We start from the raw sequence: 24,719 nt of genomic DNA on the forward strand, positions 1-24,719 counted from the left end.
TTCTGAAGAGTGTGAACACGACCTAGATTGCTTGATCTGAAGAGGAATATATATATTTTTTAAATGAACTTACTTTTGGAAATTCAATCCAGCACGACTTTTCTGACTTCAGTAGACGAGCTCTCGATACATGAAATAATTTTAACAGTAGGCAAACTCATTATAGTCATTGAAATTGAGTTGTGAATATGTGCTTTTTTGTATTAATTCAATATTTCTTACAAACGTATAACTTTTATTGTAGCATTTTATAATCTTATATAAAATTGATCAAAATATCTAATACTAATTAACAATAATGTTCTTGTGACTATTAAAAGTGAAACCACCTTAAATTACAAACGGGAAATAGGTGCCGTAAGTTTAAAAAAAAGTTTGGAAAACATTGAACTAGAGGAAAAGAAGTGAATGCAAGTAGAAAGCAAAGATAAAATAGCGCAATATTCTAAAAGATTCCGTTCTTTGACATTAACCTCATTATCCGTGATTTTTAAAATCCATTGTCCACCACATCCTCAAAAAACTTGAAACAATACTATCACTTTGCAACTAGAACTTTGATCTAGCAAAATTGTACTATATCAAGTTATAACTTCTGTCAACTGCAACAGAATTAGGGTAATTTAATTTTATCGGAAATGGTTTACATAAAGAATTAGTGTAACTCACACAACTGAAAAATATGCCGGGAGCTACAAATATAGAGCAGCAATAATGGTAGAGTATATAAAATAATTTCTCCATTTGCTGAGGCAAAAGTAAAAGTACCTAGACTCGTGCAATTGAATCACAAAGGAATGCAACAAATATCCCAGACTTATAATATTAGTCTATATAATTGCTGAAGTTCTTAATTTCAAACGTAATACACCTATAATAACTAAGAGTTCTCGATTGATAAAAAAGAACAAATCGATGGAAATGCATACTGTTGGTAAAATATAAACATGGATTCGAGAGTTTTTAAAAGTAAAACGAAACCAAACTTGTAATATATATCCTGTATTTCTGGTTTGCTTTTTAAGCATGCAGTTAAAAAAAATCTTTTGAAAAGGAACTTATTTAGGTTGGAAGATGATTACATCCGATTTAGAGATGATTGTATGTATTTACGTAACTTCCTTTAAAAAGATAGTACATTTCCAGGTAGATACGGAAAACAATTATCACGGCATATTTTCCAGATATATTTATGAATATTAAAGATAATACACCTAATGAATGGTGATTTGTCTAATTACTCAACTGGGAAAAATGTTCGCGCCAATCTAAATATTAGCAATGCCAAAATTCATATGACTTTTCAATGTTTGTGCCAAATTAATGATGAGTTCATAGCTTTTTCTATCCGAAATTGATAATTTCTTTGTTAAAGCTATTGTGAAAAAACTTAATTACAAAAGTTACCTGCAATTTGGTTTGGTTTTAAGGATTTTAGTTAACAATGTAGGCATATGTGTTTTCAAATTAGAAGTACAGTGTATCTTAATAGGAAAAATTAATTTGCATTTGGATAATAATAATAATAGTTTGTATTTGTAAACAAAAAATGTAGTCTTTTATCTTCCTGTAATAGTCTTCATGAACACCTGATCCAGACTGTGCATAGATAAATGATTTGAAAATTGAGACAGTTGATATATCTATGATTTTTGAACAATGTTATGCTAACAGTCTTTTATATTTGTTGCTTGGTATATACAAATTTAAAACTTTGCGTTATTTTGTGAAATTTGTTTCGATAATAAAATCGTTCCACATGAAAGCAGTAAAATTCTTGGGAAAAGTCTAGTTTTTCTTTTACTATAGGATCTGTCAATATAAATTACAGGGATTTTTACTTTGTTGAAAAAACTACCTATCTGTATAATTTATCTACATCTTATTCCATATTTAAAAGAGTTGGAAGCAATAAAAGGAATAACGCAATGTGGAGATTATTATCCCAAAGGTTAATTCTAGCATTAAAGTTCCTTTTCTAGAATAACGCTTATAGAAATATTGGGAAATTGTCTTACTTGAAAAGTTATCAAAATAAAAGAGAAGCTGAACGCATCCGTAAAGGAAAGCTTATACTAATTTAACCCACTGACATACTATTTCCAAAACACAAAGTGCCTTATAAATACTATTTTAAGGTGAAAATTGCAGTTTTGAACATTTATATATAATGCATGCAGATTTAATTTTTTTATTGACTCGGTTGTGCTGTGATGTTGAGTTGAGACCGTCTTGCAGCTGGTCGTGTATTAATGGGTCTGATGAGCCAGGCCGTCTCATAGACGGCTGTGTATGCTAAGAGGTTGAAAAATATAGAAAATAATTTTCTTAATGTTTGATGCAAAACCGTTTAGTATTAGTGGAGTATTCAAAATAGCACAGTGTGGTATCAGGCAGATCTATATCAATATAACACAACAGGATAGAATGGGAATAGTAAGACAAACAAACATACATGATTTATATCTTTATATCATTTTTGAAGCATCGAGGGTAACAATCTGCATATTCTGTGAACGTTTCTAGTACCCGAAGTAGAAAGAAGGCCATCATTGTATTGTACATTTCATACATATTTGCATATCGTATTTTGCCTGCCGGCATATCGTTTTCCAAAGGTAATATGTTGGTAACTCCATAATACCAGAGACCATATATATCATTCAACACATACAAGTACACTTCAGCCACTGTTCGAATTTGAGTTGTAGCGTATTCTCAGGCGCTTATGCACAATGTTTGGACGTAATCTTTTTGCAAATACAAAAGTACAACATTTACCACAATACATATAAGAAACACTCAAATTAGCATTTTACTATTTTCTATTATTATAGTAAGTGTAGACCAGTTATTGTTCAGAACACTTATTTTGTCCATGGTTATTGATCTAGATTCTTTGAAAAGCACAAGAAGCTGCACAAAATGACAACACAACTACAGCTAAACAGCTTTGCTTGTCGATAATATTTTATTGAAATTCTATTGCGATTGTATTATGAAAATAATACATCCCATCAAAAATTAAATTTGCAATGCAAATTGAAATAAATCATAACAAAATAAGTTATAGAAAATTTACTATATAAACTCAGCAATGATGACAGCATATGATATTGGCATATTCCAATATACGGCACTTCAATCGGGTAGAATTCTAAGAAGCCATTTCGTCGTTTTAGACAATTCCTTATTTGCAGAAACAAATCGGACCATGCACGTTGGTAGAGGCACTTTATCCGAATTAATGGCAATAAGAGTACTAGTTTTGAAGGAAAACTTACCTGGCTCCACCTGAAGATATCCATACCGACCTCCGACATGATTGCACCCTTCTGCACACAATGCTCACTCGACTGCAACTTGTGTGTGAATACAGAAGAAGAAGCTTCTCTTCCCCTTCCTCCCACTTAAGCGTTTTTGTTGATGTTTGCAGCAGCCAAAGAGCACATATTTCAGTTTTCCGCAGCTGGCAACAACCTCCTTCGTCTCCTTTTCCACATGGGATTAATCTCTGCGAGCGAGCCCCACGTGGCAAACCATCAACAGACAAGAACCATATTTCCAGTTACTTGATCTGCAAGACGTTAATGGCAGAATTCATTTTTCTTTCCCGTTTTCATATCTTTGCACCGTACAGAAAAATGACACATTCCTGCTCACACTGTTGTGTCTGGATGCGTAGTTTCTTTTCTGCCATTTTGTTTCTTAAAGCTTATATAGTCCAATCGCTCCAGGAAAAGCATGTGACGTAACTCTTGCATTTTTCTTCGGAAGAATAACATTATTTTGTCGACAGAATTATTTCCTCTACCAAGCCACAAAGCTGACCGCTGTTAAACTCTGCAATGTGTTTATTGCTTTTTCTAAATCTTCATTCCGAAGTAATGAAACAAAGCTACTTTTAACGAATATCTTAATTTCTACTTTATACTAGTAGATTTGTATTTCTGAGCGGCAGTGCTAAACGTCTTTGTTTACTTGTTTTTCTATTTAAGAAATCATAAATAACATTGTTCCATAATTACGCAAGAATGTCTCCATGTGTAAAACATTTTGTGTGTGTGTGTTACTGGGAATGATTCCAAGTATGCTACTCAGTCCCGTAAGTTATACAGAAAAAAATATTTGCATTATGGTCCTCCTAACATTTTGATGCCGATTACAAATTTATTTTAAAAGTATTTGAGTTGACTTTCCCACACATCTATGTGTATGATCAAGAAGAATGTTTTACCATACTACTACACTAAATTAAAGAAATATCAACATGAAACTTGTAGTAGTCACTTACACAAAATAATTACATGTAAATAAATAACTCTTATGAAAAATTAACCATGATCTGATGCTTAAAATTTTGTACTTGATCTGACAGTTTACTGCTTGAATAAAATCTATTGTAGAAATTTACCTCCCAAAATTCTTTCAAGCCTGATAACTTTTGCAAATTCGAAGCTCAACATAGTATGACTTTACTTTCGATATATCATATAATCATAATATCGATAATCATACAATATTAATTTGTATTAGCACCCAGTATGTAAGGGTTAATTTATTAGTCGAGGATTATCTGGGAGATCTATTGTTAGAATTAACTGGAACTAAATCATTATATAAAGAAACGAGATATATCTCGTAGAAAACATCATGAAAATGGTAAAATCCTGCGAAAAACTTCAGTCAGTTTTCTCTATTTGGAGTTTGAGAACTAAAAAGAATGTACGCTATAAGGATTGTAATATTTTAAATTAATACAGCATTAATATTTAAGGGGAACAATTTCCTCCCAACAGATCTGGATGAAGAACTATTTTTAATTTTTTTTAAAAATTAACTATTTTTTATTTTTTAAACTTTGTTTTTAAAAAGATTATTTTATTTTTTTTAAATTTAAAATGACAATTATAATGTTCTCGCATGAACGTATTTAAAATGGTAAAAATTATAAACAAAACTATATTGATTTGAAAAAAAATAAGAGCTCACGAAAACAGAATGCCAAGTTTAAATCAAGTATTTTCTTCTTATTTGAGTAACGTACCATCATAACTAAAATAGATGCATTTGATTCTATTATAATATACTGTATTGTCTATTTTTAACAAATAATGTTCCCTACACGTGAGACTTTTCAAAAGTATTTTAACGTAAGTTATTTTATTATCGTTACCTGAACGTGATCAAATGGTATTAAAAAGATATAAAAGATTAAATTTCCAAGTATTTTTTTTTTTGTAGTGAACGGTATCTTTAAATCGAAATTGTTTTATTTGAAATATCCCACTGGTGAAAAATGGGTAAGGATTAGGCACGCGCTCGAATTTGGCTTCATTCCGTTGGTTTTCGTTTACGTTTTTGAATAATAGTGTCATGTTGGACTAATGTTTTGGCACTCTTGTAACATACTTTTGCAATACTTATGTTCGAAGGGATAAAGGGATTACATGTTCTATTTCCTGAATGTTTTTCTATTCCTCATCATCTTGAAATCCACGTGGTGAATGGAATTCTAGTTTTTTGTAATGCTGTCTTAATATTCTGGCCGTTTATTCAGATATAATAACAGTAACCTCTCTCTCTCTAATATATATATATATATATAGAGAGAGAGAGAGGCAAACTGCTTAAACTGGAAGTTTGAAATTTGGACAATACATAGGATTCGTATCGTAAGGTACCACTAAGGAAAGAATTTTGGAAATTCAACGTGGAATGAGAGGGAATAAAGGTTGCAATTATTATAATAGTATGTTCGTGTCTCAGAATCTCATAAGTTTAGACGTATGAAGATATTTGGACTTTTCATTTAAAATAATTACACATGTAATTCAACGCTTTTTAAAAAACATTTATCGTAGACAGGAAGAAAAGGGATGGAAAGAAAAGGAGTAGAGATTGCAGTTATTATAATAAGATGATGCCTATATCTCGGAATCCTCTAAGGTTGGAGACACGAAAGTTTGTATGTAGAGTTTTCATTTAAAATAATTAAACATGTGTTTCAGTGTTTTTAGATATTCGACCAAGTGAGAGGAAAAGGTTTGAATATTGAATGAGAGGCTTTTAAATTTCGTGCGACATTATGAGTTCAGACGGATTCTATATGTAATGCGCAGAAAGAAAAACACCCAATATTGTCCACGATAATACGTGGAGTCATTTGATAGTAATAATACAAATTTTGGTGCTTTTATTTATACCTTTCTTTCTTCTCTCTCATTTTTGACTTTGAGGTTTATTGCACATAATAGCATTTTTTCTTATTTAAAGTTATTCTTTTTCAGAAAGGAGACCAAATGCAGGGGAGATTCGTGAATTTTATTATATGTTAAGTACAAATGCAAATACATCACGTTATAAAGGCTGTAACTGAATACAACAACTCTTACAACTTCAAGTACACTGAGAAAAGAACAGAATATATATTTAAAGACTCTGAAAAGGCTGTAGTAAGATATAAATAAATAGTGATAGATAGATGGAGAGGTAAAAAAAGAGAAAAATACAGGTGCCAATAATACGATCATCGTTCGGAATATTAAATGAATAATATTTAACAATTACGTTACATTCTATGGATGCTCCAGTTGGAGTATTTCAGGTTTAAAAGAATCATTTTCATATGAAATAGGGTGAAGTAGGATTATTCCAAATACTGGTCAGGCATAGCTGTCACTAAACACAAGTGTTTCGGAATCGTCGATGTTTTATATATGAAGAGTAAGGGGAAAAACAAGGAATGTCCATGTGTGTGCTTTATCGAGTTCTTTGTCCTATCTGTTGGTGACTCTTGGTACTATTTGACAGTATATGCCATGCATGCGTAGATCTCGAAATTTCCATGTAAAAAGGGGCATAAGATTTGACTACCCTATTCTTTTTTTTACGCGGTTTAAAATATAGAAACGCCATTTTCTCGAAAATCTAGTTTAATGACATTCCTCCTGTTCCCCACTGACCCTTCATATATAAGAAAAAGTACTGAGTGAATGAGTGACTAACTGATCAACATCCATGCCAAACCGCTCAAGCTAGAAACTTGAAATTTGGAAGGGCATAGGATTTGTATTGTAACATTAGGTATCATCAAGGACTCAGTCATTGCTAGTTCCGGACTTTTTACCCTGCATCTGTTTCATTCTACGTTGTAATGCGCTCTTGAGTAATGACGTATGGCATATTTTGCAACCAATAGCACTCTTGCACGGAATGAATACATAGTAATTATTAGTGCCTTATTTTTGTGTTTTAGGAGTTTTATCTTAAAGAAAAGCGTTTGGAAGTACAATCTAGGAGGTAACAGCTAAACAATATTACAAAATATTCTCAACAACCAAGTAAACTATACAATATCATTCAAATCCCCGATAAATTACGGGGTTCATGATCCGTGACCAGATAAAAACGGAAGACTTATGATTTGCCAGATGTATAGACACAACGAGTTGTGTAGAATTGATGATTCGCATAGATCATGACCCGTGCAGACTTACGCAAATTAGTCTCATACGTAGAACTGCTGGTCTATCTTATAGCATTGGTAGCGTATTTGCAACAAAAATAGTTCTTTTCTCCGTCTCTCTACATTTCTTTCTATCTATTTACCACTCTTGCCATGAGTGTGTGTGCCAGAATATTAATTTAAAAAAATAACTGTAAATGCGTCAATCATAAAGTACAATCCCACCAAAGGAAACGACCTGTAAGAATTCTCCGAAACGCCTCTTGGACGATCTCTATCTTGGCACGAAAGAAATCACATCTGGGATTGAGATACAATAAACAAGTGGGAGATATAGGTCTAATTAATGTCTTCTTTTTGGGTGCATCTGTGAGTGTGCATCGTTTCCGCGTATATATATATATACAGGGTGTTTCAGATAAAACGTCCAGTGCTTATAAATCCGAAACGGCTGAGAATAAAAAGATGAAACAAAAACTGAGATAGGAAAATGTCATAGGGCGCATCACATGGTGTGGTTGTGGTGACCCCTAGGGCCCTCCTTCAAGGGGGCCCAGGGGCCAACTTCAAATTTTCAAATAGGAACATGTATTGATTCATACCGCATTCAATAGTACTTGAAAAACGAAACAACTTTTGTAGGAAACAATTTTCGATTTGGGCCACCGTTTTTAAAAGGCCGCAAAAAGTGGGTTCTATATCAGATAAAAAGTCCAGTGCTTATAAATCCGAAATGGCTGAGAATAAAAAGATAAAACAAAAACTTAGATAGGAAAATGTCATAGGGCGCATCACATGGTGTGGTTGTGGTGACCCCCAGGGCCCTCCTTCAAGGGGGCCAACTTCAAATTTTCAAATGGGAACACGTATTGAATCATACTTCATTCAATAGTTCTTGAAAAACGAAACAACTTTTCTAGGAACCATTTTCGATTTGGGCCACCGTTTTCAAAATGGCCGCAAAAAGAGAGTTCTGTATCAGATAAAACGTCCAGTGTTTATAGGCCTAAATCAGAAACGGCTGATAATAGAGAGATGAAACAAAAACTGAAATAGAAACGATGATAAAGCATATCAAGTGGTATTGTTGTGGTAACCCTCAGGAAACTCAGTGAAGGGGGCCTAGGTGCCAACTTCAAACTGATACAGGAATTTTTGCGGCCATTTGCGGACTTTTTGCGGCCGAAATCAAATTTATTTATTTTTGAATTGATACTCTGTAGTTCTGAAACAAGAAAGTTTAGAATTGGATAGGAAAATGTCATAGGGCGCATCACATGGTGTGGTTGTGGTGACCCCCAGGGCCCTCCTTCAAGGGGGCCAACTTCAAATTTTCAAATGGGAACACGTATTGAATCATACTTCATTCAATAGTTCTTGAAAAACGAAACAACTTTTCTAGGAACCATTTTCGATTTGGGCCACCGTTTTCAAAATGGCCGCAAAAAGAGAGTTCTGTATCAGATATGGCGTGTGTGTGTGCATCTTTTCGTGGCTAAGTGGCTGAGGCTCGTCTTTTCTGTGTTCATGGCCCGGATTCGATCCCTGATGAAAGCACTGATCTGCGATACAATGCCCAAGTAATGGTTCAGATTTAAAGATTCGTGTTACATATTCTCAGTCCTGAAAATAAATTTAAACTCTTTCTCATATATATATATATATATATATATATATATATATATATATATATATATATATATATATATATATATATATATATATATATATATATATATATATATATATAATAGAAAGCCAGGTACAGTGTGAAATATTTTAAACTGTGATACAAGTTTAGCAAATATACAATTTAAATCATTTAAATATGTAACTTTTTAAAAAGAAAGTATTTGAAAACATGAAAAAAGTCGTAAACACTTCTATTTAGAAACATATTGATCTCGTAAAAGTCTGTGAAAGTTTCATTATCTCTTTATCGCAATAGGATAACTTCCGCCTTTTCTTTTGGATTCTGCAACAGGTTTATTTCAAGCAGAAAACAAATAATTTTGCCAAAACATTCTCATACGTTTCCTAAGGTAAACTCATTAAGGACACTTTCAACAGACTCAGCAACAGCCAACAAATGTTTTCGGAAATAAAATGTGGCTAAGGAATGTAAACTAATGCATCCCATGTGATAATGCGCAGCGAAAGTCCACTAGATAAAACGTGACTTCCACGATTGCAATTCTTGCGTAAGGTAAATATTGGATCCGAAGCAAGGAGACCTTCAATCGTTTCAGTTTCAAAATTTTAACATATTGATTTAATAATCGATATTTTTATCAATTGATACAAGATATATAGTACCTCCTTCCCAATTGTATTAAGTTAAATGGGTAATATTATAAGTTAAAAACCCTGTAACTGCACAATAAAAATAATGTCAATGGTTTATCATCTACGTCCTAGGAGAGGTATACGGACAAAATCTCGCGGCCGAAACATCGCCGCCCAAAATCTCGCCGGCCAAAACCTCGCGTGGCCAAAACCTCGCTTCCCAAAACCTCGCGGGACAAAATCTCGCCGGGCCAAAACCTCGCGTGGCCAAAACCTCGCCGCCCAAAACCTCGCGGGACAAAATCTCGCCGGGCCAAAACCTCGCGTGGCCAAAACCTCGCCGCCCAAAACCTCGCGGGACAAAATCTCGCCGTGCCAAAACCTCGCCGCGAATGAAACTTTTCTTTAAAATTTACCCAATGTGTTTCCTAATATGCAATTCCACATTACAAATAATAATAATAATAATAATAATAATAATAATAATAATAATAATAATAATAATAATAATAATAATAATAATAATAATAATAATAATAACCTATAGGACATAATCAAGGGACGTCGTAAAAACTCATATATTATTTTATATTTTCATAAATATTATTAGATTTTTGTTAAAATTTTAAGTTTTTGGATGTTCCAAAGTTCACGAAACTAACCTCGTTAGTTGTCATTACTTTCCTTATGCAGATTTTCTTTCCCTATAACCAGTTTAAAAACATCCTGTCGCCCTACCTTCACATTGAAATCCTCTAATACAGAAATAGAATTTTCATATGCTATCGCGGGACTTGGTCAAATACCCGTGATACTTCTTCTGAAACAGCGTCTTTTATACCGTCATCCTTATCATCTGTTGGAACATTTACATTTTGGTCAGGCGAGATTTTGGGTATATCGATATTTTGGGGCGCGAGGTTTTGGCCCGGCGAGATTTTGGCCCGCGAGGTTTTGGGTGGCGAGGTTTTGGCCAGGCGAGGTTTTGGCCCCGCGAGATTCTGGCCCGCGACGTTTTGGGCGGCGAGGTTTTGGCCAGGCGGGGTTTTGGCCTGGCGAGATTTTGGGCCGCGAGGTTTTGGGAGGCGAGGTTTTGGCCAGGCGAGGTTTTGGTCCGCGAGGTTGTCGCCGCGAGGTTCTGGCCGCGAGGTTTTGTACCCAAACCCCTAGGAGAATCCGTAAGGAAACTGCACTACTTTTCTTATGTCAGCAAGTGGTAAAGGAACTGATAAGACATGATTCACTAAATCATTCATAAGGTGTCGTTGAAAATGAATATCTGCAACTTCCTTTCTCAGATTTCGGACTGAGTGTGCCATTTTCTGTACAGTTCACTGTAACTGGACGAAAAGAAATATATTTAAATTGCATGTTCTCGAATACATGGCACTTGGGGTGGTGTGATGGTTCCGAGATAGAGTTATCACCTCTGGTGCAAGGAGTCTCTGGTACGATCCAAAGTCGTGATTTTGTGATGAAGAACATCGTGTACATGGGTTTCCTGTGGGGTTCTTTCTCTATATTATTTTACCAACTATTTCAGATCATTTGCTTCCTCTAACCTGTGGCGATAATTTGTATTTGCATCATTTATTTTTGTATTTAGGATAGAAGTGATCTAACGTATGCACTAGTTTTGTATGAGAAGAAGGAGAAAATGATTAAGTAATGTCATGAATAATGTTGATTTTGGGAAATGGTTAATTATCAGCTTGGTTGCTAAAGTAACAGACGCGGTTATTAGGTACTTGTTTATTGGTATAAAAATATATATGACGTGACATGTCGCCATATCTTATAGATGCATAATGCATCACTGTAATGTAAAAAATGCTAATTATTAAAAAATAGAGTGAATTTAAGCAGTTTATTCTAGTCTGTTTAATTTTTAAAGAAGCTATTTTAAGAAATCGAACTGGTATGACGTTAAAATCCATTGATCATTTTTAGTCTACACGGCATAAATGTGGGGGTTTTAAGTTAAATATTTTATTCCATTTCATAGTTGTCTCCATTTCAAAGTTATTGACAAAACAAATTATATAGATAGGCCCTTATAATCTTAGCATAAGAATCTTGCCTTTGATGACCTCTCACATCATATAAAATTTGCTAAAAATTGTGCAAAATCCCTAGAAAGCATATTGTAAAAATACGCAAGTGAATCTCTGTGAATTATATTTTTATTGAATACATGGATATAGTGCTTTTGGAATGTAAATTTTATATCAAGACGAAGATATTGTTTACTTTTTAACCTGACTGTTTTACAACTTTATTTTACGGGGTTTTGACCTAAGACAATAACCAATAAAAGTTACTAATAATAAAACTTAAAAATAAAAGATGTTTTGAAAGGGTAAATGCACAAGCTCTCAGTAAGACCAAACACTTAATAAAAATTAACTGTTAAAATACTGATTTAGAAAGTCTTTCAGGTAAATTGTCCTCATTCTGTACATTCAAGTGTTAAATATAGGACACATTTCCTTATTTTTATCATTTGAAGAGATATTGAAGAAGGTACGAACCCATTTCTCATATCTCTTTGCAAGTGTATTTCTGTAAATTGTTTAAGTGATAAATCATTTAATACAAAAGTATTCATTCTAATCACTAAAATAAATAAATAAATTCTCAATAGCTAGTCAGTACTGAATAAACTTTAAGTCTTCACATTTCCGCGTTTCGTGTAATCTACTATCTTTATTTTAATCCTAAGAATACATACTTCTATTAAGTACTCTTTCTCCAAAGAAAACCAACCGGTAATCATCATTTCATGTTTTCCGCAAATGTCATTCACATGTCTTAGCTTGCAGTTCAAATACACAGATGACGCAGTACCTTTTAACCTAACGAACATCTTCCCTCGATGAAAACACAATGTAATGGATGACTATTTAAAGAGAACAGGAGATGAAAATAGAACACAGTGCACAGTGAACATTTTATGCGAAAGTTTAATTTTATCATGACCTTGTCTATTTTTATAAAATTTTCTACATCCAACTAGCAGATTCTACGTGCTCAACAAGGTCAAAGAAATTGAAGGTAGTTGGGTGCCGAAATAACTTTTCAAAAGCAAAATAATCAATTTTTGAGAACAAAATGCGTATATAAATTCCACAGTATGAGCGTAAGCATATTGAATATGAGTGTTACAGGAAGACAAACAACTTTCATTTTCATAGAATTTTTTTAAGTGTAACAGTGTATGATCAAAAATTAATTTCTGAGATTAGAGAACAATAGATATCAAATAAATAATTTGAGATAAATATTGTTAATACACTGACCAGCCAGAATATTACGACCACCTATTTAATATATGGTATGTCAAATTTTGGCTCGTAGGACAGTAGCATTGTGGTTGGGCATGGAAGCAATGAGATCTTGATAAGTGACTCAAGACATGGCTCACCACATCCTCACACATAAATCACTTAATTCCGCGGAAAGGAGCGGTGAGCTCGGATATGACATTCAATAACATCCCAAAGATGTTCAACTGGATTAATATCATGTGAGTTTGAGGACCATTGCAGCAATTTAAATTCCTACTTTTCTCCTTGAACCACCGGAGCACGACGTTGGCCTTGTGATAAGGACCGTTATCGTGCTGAAAGATACCACTCCAAACTGGAAATATGGCCAACACAAATGGGTGTACGTGATCAGGAATGAATAAAAATTGGACTCTATCCATAGCCATTCTTTTGCTTACATTAAAGTATATCTAAGAGCTGATTTTTTTAATTATTACTAAATTTAAATAAATTCATAGTCTAGTATGACACGAGTTTCTCTACATTTCCTTACACAATTCTAACTCCTCTCTGTTTTATATTTTGGGCCTTTTTAAGCAGTATTATCACTATTTTGCAACTCAGTCGCCATGTCGCACATTCCTACTTGTAATAATCAATTTATGAACGCATGCATTGCTATACTTCACATCCTTCCCATTGTTAATAATATATGTACTTAATCTCAAACAACACAGACCATATTGCGAGCGTTTGGCACTAAATTTCCTTAATTAGTGATCAATACAGAAATATGAACATTAAGCACAAGCGATGAAAAAGGAGTGGAGGTTTTCGAAATGTGAATGTGGAGAAGAACGGATAAAATAATCTGGGTTAAACGAAAAAACAATAAAGTACGGTAGAGGAAAAAATAACAATTTTGGATATAATTAAAAGAGGAAGAGAACTAATTGGAACACTGAATGAGGAGCAACGTATCTTAAGAGACGTAATAGTTGAAACAGTGGAAGAAAAATAGGGAGGTACGAAAAAAACTATACTTGATGGACGGTGTTAAAAAGGACGATTGCTATTTCAAAACAACGAAGTTAGCTGAAAATCTTTTCGTACGGAAGCTTCTCACTTTCTAGCAAGTAATGACAGAATACTTGTGATAAAGATGATTATATATCCTTTTGCTCATAGAAAACATGTAAACTCACGAACTTCTATTTTGAATATTGAGAGCTTCGGAGAGGACCAAATTCACTACCAATAACGGAAGATATATCTCTATTATGTCGAACATTTCCCTAAAACTGCAAACTTGAAGAATAACCAGTTTCCGAAAATTTTTATCAATATACGAGGAGTCAAATGAAATTCTTTACTATTTTTTTATCACGCAATTTATTGAACACAAAGTGATGTCTCCATGACATTCAATAGTTTTTCAGATCTTTGAATGTTAATGAATGACCCTACCAAAAAAAAAAAAAAAAATGTTGAGCGTAGCCTCTCGTGCATTACCTTCTTCACATCCTTATCGAATTATCACACTTTTTCCAACGTAATTTCAATTGCATCTAAACTGTAAAGGACTCTACAAGGTTACGCCTTCTCTCTAACCGGAATGTATAGGTTACCAGAAGATGTAACAGGGTCGTGAATGCAGAGACTGAACTCAACCTTCATAGGGAGCAACGACTGAATTCACAGAACTTCTCTGTCTATTCATACACATGCCGAAACCACAGACATGAAATACCTTACTTCCTTATGAATTTCGGTTGTTTTGATCCTGTCTCTATTATTAAAACAAAATGAAATACTGCTTTTCTTTAAGTATGTTCGTGGTTGAGTTGAATTGATTTTGAGTTTAGCATCCCTTTCAGCAGCGAGGCTATGTGAGACGGGACCTACTGATTAACATGGAATCCGAACCACATGAGCTCCCACTGGATCTCCCACACCAAAGGCGCGTACGCTAATCGCTTAGCCACGAAGGAGCTCTGTTCCAGCTTGGTGCTGCTATTTACTGGCCATTCTGCAAACGATGCCTATAAATTCTATCAACTTCCAAGACATAGCAAACTAAGTTTCAGCACACTTTCGGGGCATTCATTTGACTTTTCCTCCCTGCTACCTACATTTAGAAAAGAATGTTTAGGGTAAATGTAACTAGCTATTTATGTTTTCGCCCTTATGCAACATCAATGTTATTATAGCGATATGTGTATGTTACTATGGACAATAGTCCGTAAGATATGATATTTTCTTTTATGGCCATATCTGCCTATTTCTGTTATTTAGTTTGAGCCAGACATGAATATCTAGGCTTTTTACAGTTAATTTAGAACATCGAAGGTAAGCCATTGCGAGTGTATATATATTCGTTTATAAAGAAGATATTATGTAAAACTTGAAAAGGTAAATGATAGTCGTTTATAAAAAATATATTTTGTAAAACTTGAAAAGGTAAATCTTAAAGTATCTTAGATAAACACATAAATTCGAATATATCGTATTCTGTGTCATATCATTTTGAACAGTTAGTTAGTGAATTACGTTTAAGTAATTATTTGTTACATCCAAAACGAACTTAGGGCAAATATATAACGAAGTGTGAATTGAAATGAATGAGTGAAAAATTAACATTATATTATAAAGAACAATACCTAGTATTAAGTGGACTCCGAATCAGGCCCGAAACCAGCTAGAGAGGTTTGTAACGGTCATGAATATGTTAGGAGGGCCAAGTCATTAATATTATCTTACAAATATCTAAATTGTGTTTTTTGTATTAATAATAGCATTGTGTATTGAGGTCTGGAGGGGCCAGGCTCCCCTCTGGTTGCCGACCAGCTCCGAATCAAGATCAGAGCTTGAATCCAATGAAGTTGGTGTAACCAGACCCGTTTTCCACCACACTATCTCGCCTCAAAGTAAACCGGATCATAGAATCACACCATCGTTCTCAGCAATATATCTGTTAATTTTAGTTTCCCCATATTGAATGGAAAGAAAAACGGGGAAACCGGTAAATAATTTGGAGTAGAAATTAGAAAAGTCTTCAGAGACTCTTGAATAAGTTTTATTCTTGTAACATTTATATAGTCACTGGGAGGCTCACAAAGAGGATTAAGGGCTATTAAATTAATTACTGATAGTAGTTTATGTCCTTAGGTAACAGCAAGGTTAACTAAATCTACTAGTAAAGTAGAATCCGAATCGCTACTTTAGCCTATCTCAGGTGTGTTGTACTTCCAGCAGATATTGACCCTGTGACACGCATACTGAAAGTGAATCCCATAGGAATAAGACTATAGAGTAACACGAGTTGTCTAGAATATAATCTTTTAAAAGGCAATATATAATGCTTTTTACATGCTTCCAAAAGAAAGATAAATAGAGAAAAAGAGAAAGGGTATGTAATCTATTTTTTATTTAACTATGCATATATCTACATAATATTAATTTTTATTATAATTTACGTTTATATTGATATTTCTCGAGAATGATTTTTAATATAAGTCTTATGTTGTTGGTTGGTTAGAGTTTAACTTGCTTTTTTAGTTTAACGTACCACGATTATGTTTCAAGAGTAAGTAAGAGAAACGGTGACGATGAGATGTATGATTATGATGAAATAAAGGAAGTAGAGGAAACTGGAGAACCTCGAAAAAAACCATGGACATTATGTTGCGCACCACAAACTTGCGTGACCGGGGATCGAACCATGAACTCCTTGAACTAAAGGCGAGCGCTCCATCACGTGTTCATTTGCAACTAGACTAGCGTGAAGGGCTCTCTATGCTGTTGTTAGCAGTAAACCAACGGTATTGACATTATTCACCGTTAAACATAATTTTAAAAGCTGGATTTACATTCATTAAAAAGCAAAAGAATATTTTATTTCTTTCTTAGATAAAATTTAAATTCCTAGTTTCTACTAGGTTTCTAAAGACATTATTTCAATAAAAGGTAATCAAAACAATGTCATTTGAAACAAAATATTAAATAAACTAGTGTCATTATGTACTTGGTCTAATTGCCGCAATATGAAACTACAGAAATGTTAAAATATTTATTTATATTAACTAGTTCAGCCAAACTGAATAACATTTTGAGAGTTGCAAGGTAGTTTTGCGTTCTTATTGCCTTTATTTCTGCCTGCCAGGTTCAGACGATGAAACCTTCTTGGCTCTTTCTTCGCATTCTTATGGTTTCTTACAAGGTATCGATTGTGAAACCTTAAGGAGACAAGTGACGAAAATTCTCGTTGGAACTTAGAATATATTGATAAAATTCCTGAATACTAGAACCGGTCCCAAGCACGTATCATTAATCATGTATCAAAGGGGGAATTATAAAAGTCCGTTGTAAAGGTTGATCTACGTTATGACCCATTTCAAAGTTTTATAACTAAACAAAACAACAGAGGGAAGTTTAATTTCGGAACAGTAAAATTACTTGTCCTTATACAAAATTCGCATATTATGAACTTGATTGAAATTACTGATGGTGTTCATTTAAAGAACGTTATTATCTTATTCATTACGTGGCACTACTACAATACATTATGGAGAACCTAGTAGCTTATATGGTTAGCGTGCACATCTTTGGCCTGAGGGACCCGCGTTCGATTCCCAGTGTGAACACATATGATTCGGATCACGCGATAAACTGTAGTTTTACGTCTCATATAGCCTCACTGCTGAATGGTACGATAAACTCTGATGAACAAACTAACTACGTACAATACTTCACCTTCCTTTTTCTCATTCTCCAAAGTATATTCAAAGTTGATTGCCTCGTTCAAGCATCAAGGCTACATACATAAAACGGAGACCGAACAAATTTTATGTAAGATTCAAACTACTTGGTTCAGCAAGAATTGAATTATGTATAAACGTGTTTGGAATGCGTATAATTGAACATAACAATTTCATAACAGAACCATTGATGTTCAGTATACTAGGAGAAAGTTATATTTTTTGATTGATTGAGGTTTAGTGGAAACGTCAGCATCGGAGCTATTTGTCTCCGTCACGAAGGAAGAAAGTTAGGCCGCTGAAACTATTTGATGATGCAGATTCTCACTATAGAATATAATACATGTGTTATAGAAAAGTTTAGTAGCTATATCTTTCAAAACGGTATCAATAGCCGTCTAGAACATGTTTTATACAGCATAATGTTTATTTATAATCAATCACAAATACACAGTAATTCAGCATTTGCTATAAAGAAAACAGAAAGGTTATTTTTATAAGTGTTCCATACGATTTTATATTACAAAGTTAGTGAACGAAAAATGAAAAAATGCTGCTTTAAAATAACGGGAGAAAAATACTGTACAGAAGTAAACCATGATAGTTTTCAAAAATAACATTGCTAATTACAAAGTAAAATGCAGAGGCAGATATGGTTCGATTCCCGGTGGAAGAGTACAAAAAAATAAATTTCACAATCATTCACTTTCATTAATCATCCCTCTCCTTTAGCCTAAAGGGCATGTGCGTAGAACGTTAAACTAAAATGTAACTTCATTTTTTAAACAAAGCAAGTGGTCAATTCCCGAAAAAAAAATGTTGCCTCTCACTCTCCTTGTGCGATACCATCGAGTCAACTCGGATAATTGTTCGTTAGGCGATAAAACGACTGCAGATAAAGAATATGTATTCATCCTGTAAAAATATTAGTGTACGACTATATACGTGTATAGTTTCTTTAGGGTGACGTCCCAGCCTTACTGTGACTTCAGCTAAATTGCACTTGTTATGCAACCCACTCTACGCCGTGTCAAGATGGGTTGCATAACATATGGGAATATTAGAGCTGTCGACTACACAACTATCTAAGTGGCTAGGTTTGACACCAAGCTAATGGAACAGAAATAGATAGGCCAGTTCTTTTTCCATATGCTTTAAAAGAACATAGAAATTGAAAACGCGAATGCTCCTCTTTGACTAACTTGTCTTCTATTTTCCCCCTAATAATACATATTTCTTTCGAGCTGCTGTTCATAGGGCCATAAAGTTTAGTACTGTGTAAGCACTTTGCGTTATAGAGAATATAATATAAAGATATATCTTTTTATTGGCATAATTCAATCTGGATGGCGCTACGGAGGGGTGCAGGAGAGAAAATAATCAGAAAATATTGACCGCAATGGTGATAATGCAAGCGAACTTCCGTTGGCATTGTTCTTACTATAGCGTCGACTAAAAATAATGCTATTATTACTGAAAAAGATACTAAACGTACTGTAATGAAAAAAGATTTAAAAAATGCGAATATCACAAGTCGTAGTCTTAACTATACGTTAGTTAATTTGTATTTCATATAGTTTTATAACTGTATATGCTAAGCCACCCAATTCCAGTCATCCTACAGACAAGACAGTAAGCTCCTCTCGAATTGACGAACTTAACCATTGGAGTAAACATTATTTCCTTCATATTTGTTCAGTAAAACATTCAATAACTCATTAGCCTGACGTCAGTGTAGACCGTTGCCAAGAAAAGTGGGACGACTCAGAAAAATATTGTTCCCAGAAGTAATGCAACTCTAGTAAATATAGTAGTCAAGCGTTATTCGTTTCTTAGATATAGTCCTTACAATAACTTTCTCTCCAATGAAAACTGCGATTCACTTATTTTCCTTATTAACGAAATTTCAGTTTAGCTTGAAGATCATTTTTCATTGAAACATTACAATAAGAAACTTGAGAAAGAAAAGTTTGGAACAAAGTGTGGACACATGTGTTACAGACATATCACGACATTTGCCTGGTGGGACAGAGAAAAATTAGCCCATCAGAATAGTTATCCTCAGAATTAGAAGTCGAAACCTTCGCCATCCATAGGACAATTGACGATTTTTTTAACACGTTGACTGCCACTATATATTTTGACCTTTCTCATCTGTGCGCCACGGCCAACAATCCGCCACTAATACTTTGTTTTCGCCTTCATTTTAACCCCATAAATGTATAATTTTCTTTGTGCATGGTTTTGCATACACGCGGCGTGGATATTAAATTTTGACTTCTACGCCATATGTATGTAATAGCATACACACCTATAGAGCGAACGTGAAAAAGTGCAATATATATTTGTGTGTATGTGAAACTATACACGAGACGCTGCATGAAGGAGCCGTGTGTATGGAAATCCATACGCATGGCAGCCAACGTGAATCTTTTGCGCTATAATACGTAAATAAAAATAATTTAATTCTGTCCAGTTTGTCTAATTATTCTCGTGATTTGACGAACTTTCTCTTACACTTGACGATTTAAACAATTTTTTCTGTTAAACTTAGCATTTCAGAAAGGCAAAATCTTCACGAATTTTAGTTTCATTTTCTTAAAGTATTTTTTCTAAGCAGCTTTAAAAATAAGTTTGTAACAGAGGTATTAATTTAGAATACGCAGAAGTTTATGTGTAAAGTGAATTTTTCTTTCTTTAGCTTTTCCATTACCTTACTTTTTAAAGTTAACGTTAGTCTCATAGACTGGAAAGAAAAATTTCTTCTTCAATTACCATTTGAGTACCATTTATGTAGAAGTGGCATATTTTATACCCTACCAAATAATCAGTTTGTAAATTGCTACTAACTCCTTGCTTAGAAGTATATTTCCATAACTTTATACCATTGCTCGTTTTTTTTGCTGATTGTGGAAAACCATGGGAAGTTATAAAAAGTTATAGAAATTTAAAAACTATCTTCAAATCTGAAATTAATCTACAATAATATTAGCGCTTAACAAAGAAAAATATATATCTTAATATAATGCATAGACCTTATCGAGCTGAACAAAATTATATGAATGAGTGTAAATTCTCATGCGTAGTTTTCGAGAAAATGGATTCAAACAATTTTCTTTTCGGGAGCATAAAAAATTATACTATGCAATAACACCTATTGCACAGTATGTCAGAATGGTAACGGAACTTTTTTCCTTTACATATAACCACTATCTCCGTCTATTGAAGCAACATATCATCGGAAAGTTTTATATCTGCTCAATAAAACGAGACCACACTCATGAGAATCGATTAACTTAGTGTAAAATTACAGCAAGAAAAGTGAGTGTATCTGGTGTAACCTCGTTACAAAAACACGAGAGTTAATATTAAATTTTGTTTGAAGCTAGGTAAAACATTTACACAAACACTGAAAATTATGAGAAAATTGTATGCGGATGAGTGCTAATCTCGTACACGTGTGTTTGAGTGGTATACGCGAAAAAAACGAAAATCGCGATGAATAGGTAGAACAAGTGTGTGAAATGATCACCCACAATGCGAATTCGACTGTGAGATGAATGACGAAGGAATTAAATACCACGAAAGACATGATTCACGAAATTGTGACAAGGGTTTTAAAGAAACAGAAAGTCTATGCTGAATTTGTTCCGTACACCTTAACTGACGACAAAAAACAAATATGTGTGCTTCAACATCCTCCGTATTTGCCTAAGTTTTCGCCGTGTGACTATTTCCTATTCCCAAAATTAAAATTAGCCATGAAAGGAACATTTTATGACAATGTTACACACGTCCAGCCTGCCGTGACGAGGATCATTGACGAGATTCGGAAAGAGGACGCTCAAAACTCTATGCTACCATTGATTGAACGTACCCAGCGGTGTACTAAAGCGGAAGGGAAGTATTTTGAATAAAACCAACTACAGTTGGTAAAATACCTAATTCGTTTTGTTTAATTTAAAAAGTTCCGTTATTTTCCTGACATACTGTGTATATCACACCACCTAATAAGTTGAAACTAATGCTGAAGCATATTCTTATCAAGCTATTCATAGTAATACTTACAAGATGACAGTACACAATACGGTTAACGAGATAAAGCCCAAAACTAACTCGTAAATTTTAATTGTTTAACTGCAATATAGTCCAAAATCGATCGGTAGATCACGTTAATCTGATCAAAATTAGATATTTGAGCTTGAGGATAAATTCTCATGTGTAGTTTTCGAGAAAAACTATTTTCATTGCGCTAAAAATACATCGTTTCCAACAATAATTCATAGTATTTATTTCCCTGAAATAAATTATTTATTTACTTACAATATATGTAAAAATACTTTGTTAAGTAGTCGGTTGTATGTATTGTCGTCTGCCTTCTCCTAGCAGTGACGCATTATTATTATTATTATTATTATTATTATTATTATTATTATTATTATTATTATTATTATTATTATTATTATTATTATTATTATTATTATTAAGTATTCTGCCTTTTGGCAGATCCTGCACTGAGAAAAAATTGTATGTGGCGTATGTAGAATCGTATGTTACGTTTGTAAATCCTATAGTTTTATAGGATTTACACATATTATAGGATTGGGACTTAACTTACAGCAGAGTATAACTGAAAACGCATGTTTTATAATACTTTCTGTATAAGTGTTCCATCTATATGTACTTTCCGTATGAAACAATATAGGAGGTTAGGATCTCACAATAGACGTATATAACATATAGCTGACGAAGGTAGCATACATATATGTATGTAATATAAGGAAGGCTGTTATATATCAGAACATCTAAGGACAATGACTATGTAGCATACTGATAACGTATGCTCCGTACTGATTTCTGTAGTAAACAAGAGGATTCCGTATATTTGTACAATATACCGCTGTCCGGAGAACCAATTTTTGTCATTGTGGAAATAATGAGTTTCTTTTTAAGGCTTAGGCCTGAAAATGTTTTTCCATGTTTCTCGATCTTTAGCTTCCTCTTTTAATTCCCAATATTTTCTTCCATTCTTCAAATCATCGGTCTTTTGTGTTCTTCTTCTTCCTATTCCTCACTTTCCTTCCATCTTTCCTTCTATGGCAGTATGAAGAAGACAATTTCTTTGCAAGATTTGTCCAATCCATTTGGTCTTTCTACGAAGGACCTTTTTCTCGTCTATCCGTTTTAAAACATCTTTGTTTGTTGCTCTCTCTGTCAATTTGGTCTTCTTCATCTTTCTCCAACACCACATTTCGAAGCTCTCTGAATATTTATTTTCTAACTTCCGTAAATTTGTTATCAGAATACAAACTTACTATAACATCACTTACATGAGCCAATTCTCTAACTTCTATCTTGGGATTTGAACATTACGGAAGTTAAAGAAGTGACGCATATTCCACTATAATTAACTTTATATTCTGAAAATAAAAGCTGAAACAATTCTTCCGTTTCCTTGCGGACTAGAATTAGTTTTACGTGTTATCTTTTAGTATAGCATAAACATAAGGATACTGTATAACAAGATATAAATAATTGATATGCTTAAATATATGCATTTTTATTATCTTCCTTGTGAGTACGAAACTCTAAAGAACTTACAAATGAAATAAACACAGGTGAATGCCTGTACGGTGTTTTGGACATGTACTCAAAGCGCATATATTTCTTTTCATGGGAGCAGTTCTTCCACGAACGAAAAGCCGGAAGTTGTGTAACGCACATACCATAGACCCCATCTTAAATAAACAGAGAGTGGATTAAAAACGCTTCCTCCCTCGTTATGCAAAAGCTCACCAGGGGGGTATTAGCAGTAAGGAAATCAAAGATCCTTTATGCTTCATTATTTACCTAGAGCCTCTCCCAGATGGCGACAAAGAGAACATTGACAGCAACAGGCTTACTTAAAAAGGCTGTGCAACTGCGACGGCCCTTGCACTTGCCAAAGACTCCCGTAACGAACATAATCAAACAAGAGATTTATGGCTCATTTCGTCCACAAATAATTCTCTTAAAATTTATGAGTTCGTTGCCAATACTAGCAATTGCTGTTTTCGTACGTGAATACATGGAACTTCGAAATTATTTTCTTAAGATTTGTTGTACAAAGAATACGAGCCTCAGCCTATTTATAAAGTATTTTCTTCCGCCTATTGATTTAACTATGTTAATACAATATTAAATAGTTGTTCTTGGAATAATCAGGGGATGTGCAAATTATTACACATATCGAGAACAGACAATTATTCTCATCTTCAGGGTCAGTAGCCAGATTGAAAGAACCAGAAGAGAAAATTTATATATATGATCTGCGGTAGACATGCAGGTTATGATTGGCTGGTAAGTTCTCAAATCAGTTTTTTGGCCTGAAAATGAGAATAATGACTGTCCCTGAAACATTGAATGATGTAAACATCATTTGCTTGACATTCGGTAAATAATTATTTGCTACTATTTGAACCACACAGAAAATTCAGCTCCTACTTCAACACCGATTCGAAATTCTGGATTTCTTTTTTGTGTCTATGATGCTTATGAACACATCAAATTTTTAGAAGCTATACTTTATGCTTTTTGTGTGACTAGAAGAGTAGAATATAGAAGAATTGATCTTAGACAAGGTACATTTATGGCATTGGTCTGGTTCCACTCTGAAAAAAATTTAAGTATTAATCTGGTTGAAAACACCATCAATACAAGCCAGTTATGAGTATGAGTCTTCCATAGGGCATGCATGTTAGTCGTTATTTTGCGTTTTATCCTTGTAATTCATATTTATAGCCTCACTTGAACTGAGCACAAAAGTAGAATGTAAAATTCAAGTAAACAAACAAATCAACAAGAATTTTCTATGAAAACAAATACGGGCTACATGCGCCTATTAATTTGTTTTTCCAAGGCGTGTAATTTTAACTTCAATGGTATGATTGATTTGGATAA

At 33.7% G+C, this 24,719-nt stretch overlaps 1 protein-coding gene across 10 annotated transcripts in view; it reads right to left on the reverse strand.

The window, feature by feature from the left end:
• The window catches only part of tmod (tropomodulin), a 190,578-nt gene that overhangs the window by 158,501 nt on the left and 7,358 nt on the right, over positions 1-24,719 (reverse strand). Inside the window, exon 1 of one of the 10 annotated variants that reach the window (XM_081749122.1) lies at positions 3,285-3,397. The exons of the other annotated variants lie outside the window; for them this stretch is intronic. Coding sequence (XP_081605248.1) covers positions 3,285-3,323 — 39 coding nt within the window. The 5' untranslated portion in view covers positions 3,324-3,397. Of the gene's footprint in view, positions 1-3,284; positions 3,398-24,719 lie in introns of those variants that run through there. 10 annotated transcript variants of the gene reach the window in all.

This window comes from Thermobia domestica, chromosome 2, assembly GCF_964235325.1.
Source record: "Thermobia domestica chromosome 2, izTheDome1.hap1.1, whole genome shotgun sequence".
Classification (NCBI taxonomy): Eukaryota; Metazoa; Arthropoda; class Insecta; order Zygentoma; family Lepismatidae; genus Thermobia; species Thermobia domestica.